This window comes from Antechinus flavipes, chromosome 4 (assembly GCF_016432865.1).
Source record: "Antechinus flavipes isolate AdamAnt ecotype Samford, QLD, Australia chromosome 4, AdamAnt_v2, whole genome shotgun sequence".
NCBI lineage: Eukaryota > Metazoa > Chordata > Mammalia > Dasyuromorphia > Dasyuridae > Antechinus > Antechinus flavipes.
The window spans coordinates 256,896,609-256,906,956 of NC_067401.1; the positions used below are offsets into that span (position 1 = coordinate 256,896,609).

Consider the following 10,348-nt stretch of genomic DNA (forward strand, 5'->3'; position numbering starts at 1 on the left):
TCAAAGATTACTCATATGCAAATGAAAGAAGGATATGATCAGCAACACAAACAAGGAAGTCAAGTGGAAAGGAGTGTTAAAGAGAATGAAGCTAAATTTACTTTAGGCTACTGGAGGACTTGAGGAATTCTACATAATTGTCCAATAACAGGCAGTCAGATTTGAAATTAGGCTAGGAGATAGAGTTGGAAGCTCTCTGCATATAGACTGCACAGGTGATAGCTGAAGCTATTTAGATGAAACTCCTAAAGAAAGGAGAAGGGAAGGAGTGAAGGTGATAAGAACAGAGCCTACGTTTCAGGAGCAAGAGAAGGTCCAAGAAAAAAAAAGGAGATCCAACAAAGTGTCTTCCCTAGGACATGGAAGACAAAGGAAGGCATATTATTTCATATCAAATACTGTGGAGAAAGAAAACTGAGGTAATTGGTAACCGTCAGGAGAGTGGTTTCAGTAGCAAAAGTAGTTCCAGTAGAGTAGTAGAAAAGATAATCTTCCTAAAGGAAAATGAGGTGGGAGTAAGGAGAAAGGAAAGAGGAGGAAGAAAGGAGGAGGAGAAGGGAGTAGCTTAAAGAAAAAGTATTAGATTAAAAGGATGAATGTTTTAAGAAGTTTGGCCAATTTTGAAGGCACAGGAAAAGAAACCAAGATGGATGGAAAGATGAGGATTTAAGAGAAAATTACTAACTGATGAACTAAACTTTTAGGGTTCTGAAGTAATAGGATCAAGGGCAAAGATAAATTCAAATTGACAAGGAAGAGGTTTTTAAGGCAAAACTCAAATCCTACCTCCCCTGAAAGATGTCACATTTCCTCACCTATAAAATGAAGATACCTACATTTTATAGAGTTGCTATGAGGAAAGCACTTTGTAAACCTCAAAAGAACTAAGTAACAGTAAGCTATTATTATTGACTCACCACATCTTTTCTATACTCTTCAAAGTGACATTTAAAATCTGTCCTGTTTTGTCTTGCTGCTATCTTATCTCCCTAAGAAAATTAAGTTATTGGAGGCTAAGGAACCAAATACATTTATTATATTTTCCACCAATTTCAAGCATAAAGTAGACATTAATAGATACTCCTCGATTTAATATAGTTGCTTTCTATAGTTTCCTTTTCAATTTAATAAGATGTAGAACAAAGATACTCATGGAAACTTTTTTATAAGAGATCACAAAATAAGGAATGACATGAATGATGACCCAGAAAAGGAAATCTTGAGAAAAGATAAGTAGACATGTAAGAGAACTATGAGAAAGCAATGTAACAAAACTTCAAAAAGGGAGAGAATATCCGGAAGAGGGTGGTCAAAAGTGTCAATGTTATAGAGGGATCAATATAAATAAGGACTAAAAAAGTCACTGGATTTCATAATTAAGGGATCACTGGTAACTTTTGAAGATAGTTTCAGTTAGATGATGAAGTTGGAAGTCAGCATGTAAGGAGCTGAGAAGTAGGTGAGAAGAGAGTAAGTAAAATTAAAATAAATAATTCTTTCTACAACTTTACCCATGGAAGTTGGAACCATTAGATTAATAATTTAGGGTAGGATAGGGTGAAGTGAGGGATTGGTTTTCTTTTTTAAAGACATGTTAACAAGGAAGGAGCCAATAGAGAGAGAATGAAGATTAACAAAATATATGAAAGAATTGGAAGCAAAATAGAATTCTATTGATTGGAGAATAGCTAAAGAAACTGTGGTATATGATTGTAATAAAATACTATGCTAGATGAAATGACTTCTAATACAATTAATATAGAGAATCATGAAAAAATTAACAAGACTTAATGGATTATGAAGTATGCAGACTCAAGAAACAATATACACAATAATAACAATGGAAAGAACAAAATCAAAAGTGAATGCCACACAATTAAAAAGAATGAACATGGCCCCAAAGACAAAATAAAACACAACTCCATCCCATTCTTTTGTAGGTTAGGAGATTCACAGGCATGCTATATTCATACTTTTTCACCACTGTGACAAGTTTTGCTTATTAACTGTTTCTTTCCCTTTTTCTTTAAAAACATGTGCTTTATCAGATGAGTTTAAAGAAAGGGAAAGCTTGAAACAAATTCAGTAAGAAATGTGAAGATTATCTAAGAGTACAAGAATTATTTTTGGACAAAGACCTGCCTATTCCATAAGATCAAAGAGTTTGTGTGAATTGTCTAACTATTTTGGAGACACCCTGTTTCCAAGGCTCAACCCAGCAAACAAGCTGTGCCCTGAGCTTGGTATAACAACAATCCTTTGTGCTCTAAATGATCTCACTCACTGGGAAAGTATATTACTTTGTCCAGTACTAGGGGAGGGATTTATGATTTTAGTTCCTAATTCCCAGGGACCAGGGAGTCAACATCTATCATATCTCTTGCTCAAATATAAATAGTTCTATATGGTATTCAAAGACCTTCATAACCTACTCCCTCTCCTCCTCCCCATACCCTAATCTTTCCAGTTTTCTTATATCTTGCTACCCGAGAATCTTTGATCTACTGAATTTTACTTCATATTTAAAGCCCTACCTAGGTTTCCAGAATCAAAGGACATTACTCTCACCATACACTCTGTAATCTGGCGAAACTGGCCTTCTGTTTCTCGCTAAGGAAACTATGATAATCTGTCTCTATTCAGTCTATCTCCCATACCTGGAATGGACTCCCTCCTTACCTCAAATACCCTTCTTTTTTTTTTTTTTTGGGGGGGGGGGAAGGGAAGAAGGGGTAGGGCAATTGGGGTTAAGTGTCCTTATTTCTTAAAGATTCAGTTTCACCATCACTTTCTCCTTGAAATCTTTCCTGATCCCCCATTCCTGGAATTATCTAATTCATCTTTTAAAGTCCCAACAAAAAACCCACCTTCTGATTCCTCCCTTTCCTGATTCTCCCTTTAATGCTAATGATGTCTTCCCTCTCTTGATAATCTCCAATTTAGCTTGTCAGTATCTTGTTTAGACATAGTTGTTGCATGTTATTTCCTTTATTAGATTATGAGCTTCTTAACAGCAAAAACAGTATTTGTCTATGTGTTCCCAGCACTTAACACTGTGCCTGGAACACAGTAAATATTCAGTGACTCACCTCAATCCCTACTTTGCAAAATAGGTTTTATACATCTGATTTGTTCACTTCATATTTTCAAGACATACAACACAAAAACACACATATATGTCTATATATATAGACATAGGCTTGTCTAGCAGATGAATGTAGGTCTTTGCAACTGAGATTGTTTTGTTCTTTGGCACCATGAAGGTGCCCGATGGGGAAGAGGAAAGTGGGTGGATAAGGGCATTTAATTAATTCCATACAATGTGTAAGAAAGCATGAATTTAAATCAGTCTGAAAAGATGGTTGAAGCCAGATTATGAAAAGCTTTAAAAGCCAGAAGAGTTTATATTTGATACTACAAGAGGTAGCCATTGATACTTTTTGAGGTTGTTACAAAATCAGATCCATTTCTAGAAATGTCAAACTGACAGTCATATATAAAATGGACTAGAGAGAAAGAAAATGGAATTACAGAGACAAATCAGGAAGCAATAGCAATGGTCCACATGATTAGTGATATAGGCCCAAATTAAAATGTGAGCTGGATGAGTGATAAGAGGAGGATGGATTCCAAAGATATGGTGAAAAATACGAATCTAGATTAACCCCTAGAGTATGAATTTATGAATCTAGAAGAACAATGCAACCTTGAACAGAAATAGGGAAGTTATAAAGGCAGAGAGAAACAGGAATTATAGACCAATTAGCAAGTTAAGATTCAGAGTTTCTGAGCAAAGGAGGTTTTTAAAACTATTTCAAGTTTGAGATGTCTATGGAACATTTAGTTAGGAATATCTAAATAAATTAGTCAAGAAACAGAGAGCAAAATATCTAAATAGTCAAGAAACAGAGAGCACCTTGAGCCAAGCAGGATGAGGACAACTAAGATCCAGCAATAGTGAGTGAAAAATAGCTAGCCAAACAAGAACTCAGCATTTTGATCTTAAGAGGTATCCTGACATACTAGTCAGAAATTAGGAAAAGCCGGGTTCAGATCTAACATGTTCCAGCTGTAACTTCCGATCTTTCTCATCTAAAAATTAGAGATAACTATATAGAAGCTATTTCCCTGTGTTACAGGAAGCCTTAACTGTGACAAAGTACGTAAAATGCTTTTGCACTCTAAAAGTTATTTAACTGTCAACTAGTTAACGTCTAGCCAGATGATTAAAAATACATGCCAATAAAAAAAATATGTTTAAGTTGGACCTAAAAAACCGTTTATTTTTCAAAAAAAAAAAAAAAAACTGGAGCCAGAAAGGTTGTCACCCAAAAAGTAGTCTAGTAGCCTAACTCTTAAATCCTTAGCTCTTTCCCCAGAAATCACACGAGCATAGAATTTTTCTCCCTTAGGATAAATGAAGTACCACCAACATAAAGATTTTACTTTTTCAATCAACTTAGGTTGTTGGGAGGATTAATTCCACAGCGAGGCCACAAATTCGGTTCTCCGGGAGGACCAGGGCGATGGTTGAGGGCCAGCCAAGACAGATGCAAAGAGAAGGGTCTCGGATGTATCCAGGAAGACAAGGGTAGGACGTCGAATCCTGCAGTCTACTTAGCTGAAAGACAAGGAGCTTCCGCCACAGGGGGCAGAAGAGCTCAGAGACGCTCCAGAGGGTCGTCAGCATCTACTTCCCTGTCCCAAACTTGCCTCCACCCCAAGAACCGACGATGGCCGGGCCTCCAGACAGGTGACCAGCAGAGAGAAATGGGAAGACGGGGAGGCGGTGGGACTGGGCAGAGATTGGGAGGGCGGGGGGTGAAGGGAAGGAGCGCAGTTACCTGTTGAGGAGCAGGGAAGCGACGCAGAGGCACAGCAACAGGAAGCAGAAGAGCGGATATTGGCGACATATCTCTCGTCCTAAATCTAGTCGTAGTCGCTGCTTCAGCTTCTCCCCCGTCGCCCTCACCCACGGAACCATATCGGCTAAGACTGCACGACGTGTCTACCGGAATGCGGCCTCCATCAACCCTTCTACTCCACCCTTCAAGCGGCTGGCCCCGCAAGACCCACAGACGCACCGACGCCACCGTAGCTTCAGCGCGGCCCGGCCCCGCCCCGCGTGTGTCTCCAGGGGGCTCCCGGGACGCATGCGCAGCAATCTTTACGAGGGTACTTTTTCCGGGCTCCACCTCACAGAAAAACGTAACCTTCAGTAGTCACTGAATTTCAAGTCCAGAAGGTCTTGTCTCTCCTGTTTCCCCAGCCCGGGACGGGGGGCGGGGACCCTCCCTCCCTCAATCCAAAAGCATATTTGACCCCGTCAAAAATGACCGCTGCCGTTATCTATTCATCAGATGAAGGTCTCCAGTGAGGGGCCAATTCCATCAAGATCCAATTTCTTCAAGAGAAGCCAAAATGCGGAGTACCGGCCTGTCCACTAGGGAAAAAAAGGCCGAGGCCATAACAAAAGTGGAGTGGCCGGAGGGCTGCTAGCCGCGGTGCCTATCGGGACCTGTAGTTTCCCAAGTGCGACGCTGACCATACACTTCTTCCTGATCCCAGGGCATGTATGGGGGGAGGGGACGGTTTGGATCCAGGAGCGGGCTAAGGAGGAAGCGGGATTCTTGAAATCGCATAATTAAACTAAAATCGGGTCTCTGCCTACTAAAAGTAGGAGCAGCACTGAATTTTTAGGATTGTGGATGGAACCCGTTGTGGGGGAGGGGAGTCTCCCGACGTAGTTCCATAAACTGTCTCCTGGTTGGGAGAGGAACTGCGAGAGGATGGGAATGGGCTTTGGAACTCGATTTTACCTCCAGTCCCTGATAAAGTGAAAAAAAAAAATAATAATCTGGGTAACGTTCGATAAACGTTTAATTTTGTCATCTAATGTATTGGTACAAAGTTTCAATCCACACCAAACTAACCTTCATAAGGTATAAAATGTAAAACGTGGGCCAATCACCTGGTGGTGGGCAATTAGGGGCTACAATGCCACCCATAGGATGGTTTGTATTATAAAACTTCCTCCCCGTTGGCTGTTTCATCTGAAGGATCTAGAGAAGATGGTCGAGCATACAGGATGGTAAAACATGGGAGTTTGCAGTCAAGTAAGGATGGAATACCCACATCAAAAACAATAACAGAATCCAAGTGTAGAAGGTTTAAGCAGGAGTTCCATAACAAAATTACCAAAGGATTCAACCTAAACAGAAAGATCACTTTAGTTTATTAAAGCAGGTTACTTTTATTCGATTATGGCTCCTCCACTGTTTGGCTATTTTAATTAATAGACTCAGCTAAAGGCAATAAAAGTTTTGGTCACCACTTAAAATAGTAAAGAAAAAAATGACTAAAAATTTATCCAGTTAGTCCATGAACATTATTTTAACATATTCTTCCTTACAAAGCACTCACCTTGGGAAAGAAAAGTACTAATAATGCCATTATGAGCAGTAGTAGTTCAAACATTTTTGTAATTTGTCCAGAACAGTAGGTCATTGTTTCTGTGGCTGCTATACACACCAAAAACAAAACAAAACAAAAAAAAAAAAACAACCTTTGAACAGCATGATGGTCCTGTACAGTCCACCACATGGATCAACTTTTGATGACTAGCTTTAAACAATCAACTCCATCCCCAACAGGAAGAATTGCTATCATTATTGATATTTGAAGAACTGCTGCAGACAGTTCCAAAAAGAATTGCAATAAGGAAATGAATAGTAGTATGCTTACCTATAATGGTATACCTTTGGAAGGAGTATTACTCATATGGATGAAAAATTCCTAAGTGAGTTGTTACTTTTACTACTGTTCTCATAATTCACATTTGTAGAGCATTTGTATTTTAACTAATTTATTCCTTGCAATAAAGTAGGTAAAATATCTTTTACTGGCCTGAAAAGTTTCTTAGTTTAGGTAAATTTTTTCATTTTATATCTACTAAAATCTTCACACTAGACTACCACTTTACAGCATTACTTGCTATTTTTTCATTATAATCCCCGCTATTAATCATGGATTTATTTAACTATTAAAAGTAATAGTTCTGTGTTTTTCTTCCCCTCTTAAGTTATTTAAATGACTGTAATAAAATTTAACATGAAGCTTTTTGGGATGGGGAGTTGTTTCCATATAAGTGATATATTAAAATGCATTTTCAAATAATTAAAAATATCAAAAGTCTATATAGTTTTTGGAAACATTTTACATCACTGTACTTATTAATAAGCAAAATTACTATCAAAATATACTACATACTTTTCTGGTAAGATGCAGCAAATCCAAAGTTACTTTTTGTTTTAAGGGATACACCTTATAATACGTCTTTCCTCATCTCTGATTTTATACAACATATGTAATGTCTCTACAAAATCTCATTCCATTTCTTCATTATGATAGAGGGTATTTATGTTTCTGTAAAGCCATATAAACAAAATTCTGCCATACTGGAAAGGAGGACAATGTAAGTAAGTTAAAAGTCATTCTGAGAAGCAATCTAGCCAAAACAAGAAGCTCATCTCCAAAAGACTGGCCCCGTGGTGTCAAACTGACAGTAGCAACCTATGAAATAAAGTACAAAATGGCTTTCAGTTCTTTGTGACTCTTTACATTCATGCAGTGATTATAGTAGAGTGGTAGAAAAGGAGACAGGGAAAACAAACAATCAGTTCATCTAAATACAATTATGTAGCTGTTAGTAATCAGTTAGAAAAACCCTAGAATGAGTGGATATAACTGAATCATGTCAATTTTAATTAACATTAACTATAAATGAAAACCACAAGACAAAAAGAAATCAGAATAAGAGGATGGCTCATGGATTCTCCTCAGAGAGACAAGAGTTGCTGTGACAGTTGGTTTTGCTGAGCTTTCAAAAGCAATTAAAAAATGTATGGCTTACTTCCTTATCTTGCACAATTCATAAACATCTCCAAATTAACAGCCACAAAGGTAATTGTAATTAATGAGGTCGAATAATTTGCCAAAAAACTGGACAAGATCCTCCATACATCAGTGTATACTAGTACACAACTTCAGTGCTAAAATGGGCTCAGGAAGAAATGTTGAAAAAAAAATTGGAAAAATTGTTTCCAAAGTAACAACACAAATCAAAAAAGTGTAAAAAGTTAACAGCTTCACAGCTTAAAAAAAAAATTGGGACAGTGGACCAAAAAAACTCACAAAAAGAAATTGTTTTGTGTATGTATAAATACGTAGAGACAGGAAAGTTGATTACTGATGTTGGAATAATTTTTTTATAAAATAAATTTTTATTGATAATTTTAGTTTTTTACATAGCCTACATTTTCCCTTGTATCCCTGTATTCCTTCCCCCTCCCAGGGGCCATCCCTTGTAACAAAGAATTTCTTTTTTTAAGAAAAAGAACGAGAGAAAAAAAAAATCAGTAAAACCAGTAAGAAGCATGTAAGAAAATCTGATGTTATAGGCAATATTGCACAGCTTTGGGAACCTATTTCTACAGGAGTAGCAGGTAAGTATCTTTTTTTCTTATGTTTTTAAGCTAAGCTTGTTTGTGATAACTTCAAAATAGTCAGTTTTAATGTTTTCTAATTATTGTTCCTTCCATTAACACTGTCATAGTCATTGTATATATAAGTTTTCCAGGCTGGGTGTATTAACTCTTTGAATCAGTTCATGTAAGTCTTGCCATATTTCTCTGTATTCATCATGCTCTTTAACAGCAAAATACTAGGTTACATTCAGTTACCATAGTTTAATCATTCCCCAGAAAAAAGATCTCTCAATGTTTCCAGTTTTTTGCTATCTCAAAAAAGTGCTGTCTTTTAGTGAGCCACCTCCTTAGGATTAAACCCTAGCAATTAAATCTCTGAATTAAGGATAGACACATTTGAGTCACTGCCTAATTCCAAGATGCTTTCCAGAATATTTACATTAATCTACTACCATTAGTGCATCTCTCTCTGAGTAATTTCTGAATAAGCTACTTGTATGCACTCAGGTATCCCAAAATATTAATTCCAGCCTGTAGTCAAAAAAAAAAAAAAAAAAAAAAGATAATAGATAAAATATAGACAACAACAAAGATCAACACTAGAAATTTTACTAGTCACTACAGCTGAGACCAAAAGAGCCTTGAAACAAACTAAGACAACATACATTTCATCTTCCTAAGGATACAGAGTATATTAAATATATGTAAAAGCTTACAGAAAAGAATGGTACAAGATTGCGGATACTTCCTCATAAAAAACTGAGAAGCAATAGAAAAAAAAGTTTACACACAAAACTTGAGAAATCATTCTAAAGGCATTTTAAGGAAGAAACTGGAAAGAAGGCAATGAATAGTTTCATGAAAAACTGATAAACTTTTCCCATCAGTGGAACCACCATACCCAGACTCAATAGCATAAATTTCTCATATACTATTTAAAGAAGCAGAAACGACACTAAAGAAAATAATTGAGAAAAGCAATTAGACTAACGTTTACACAAAAATCTTTATACAAGGTATAAATTGAGAATTGATTGATTCAAGATGTCATAAAGAGGACTTCAACCCCTTGAGAAAAAAAATACTGATGACTATAATATAAAAAACCAGCAACCAAAAAAATTGCAGTGAGACTGATGTGCTAATTTTTTATCTATAAAATCTTCTAAAAATAATCAAAATACACATGAGATCAACCTAAATGAAAATATTGAGAAATTAGCATTCTTTTTACAAAGGACATTTTGCAATAATTACCTTTTTCTACTCACAAAAAGATAGCATTTATATAGCACTTTAAAATTCCCAAAGTAGTTCACAAATAACTCAATTTATTTTCACCACAGCCTTGAGAGGTAGGTACTGTTATCAATATTTTACAAAAGAGGACATTGAGGTACAGTTAAGTAATGTCCCCCAAGATCACAGAGCTAACATCTAAGGTAACATCTGAACTCAAGTCTTCTCAATAACTCCAGCATGTTATCTACTTTGCTACCTGTTTTTGGGTTTGGTTTTTTTCTGAGGCAGTTGGGATTAAATGACTTGCCCAGGGTCACACAGCTAGGAAGTATTAAATGTCAGAGGTCAAATTTGAACTCGGGTCCGCCTAACTTCAGGGCTGGTGCTCTATCCATTGTGCCACCTAGTTGCCTCCCCTCCCTCTCCTTCCCCCCCCCCCAAGTGGTTTTTGACAAGATGTAGAGAACACAATATTCCACTGTGCTTGATATTTTGGACTACAAAAAAATTATTTGATATCAAGAAGATTTAGACAAAAAAGCTTTTTATGTATTTTCCATGTGTATACATACATATGTGACTGCACATGTGACCTTTTGTATAAATGTGTGTACATATAC

At 36.8% G+C, this 10,348-nt stretch overlaps 1 protein-coding gene across 4 annotated transcripts in view; it reads right to left on the minus strand.

The window, feature by feature from the left end:
* SNX14 (sorting nexin 14) overlaps positions 1–7,176 on the minus strand; it is a 112,674-nt gene extending 105,498 nt beyond the window's left edge. Inside the window, exon 1 of one of the 4 annotated variants that reach the window (XM_051997346.1) lies at positions 4,845–5,614. In XM_051997346.1, coding sequence (XP_051853306.1) covers positions 4,845–4,984 — 140 coding nt within the window. In that variant the 5' untranslated portion in view covers positions 4,985–5,614. Of the gene's footprint in view, positions 1–4,844 lie in introns of all 4 variants that reach the window. The other 3 variants (XM_051997344.1, XM_051997345.1, XM_051997348.1) reach the window with 3 other exon arrangements.
* Between the last annotated feature and the right edge of the window lie 3,172 nt (positions 7,177–10,348).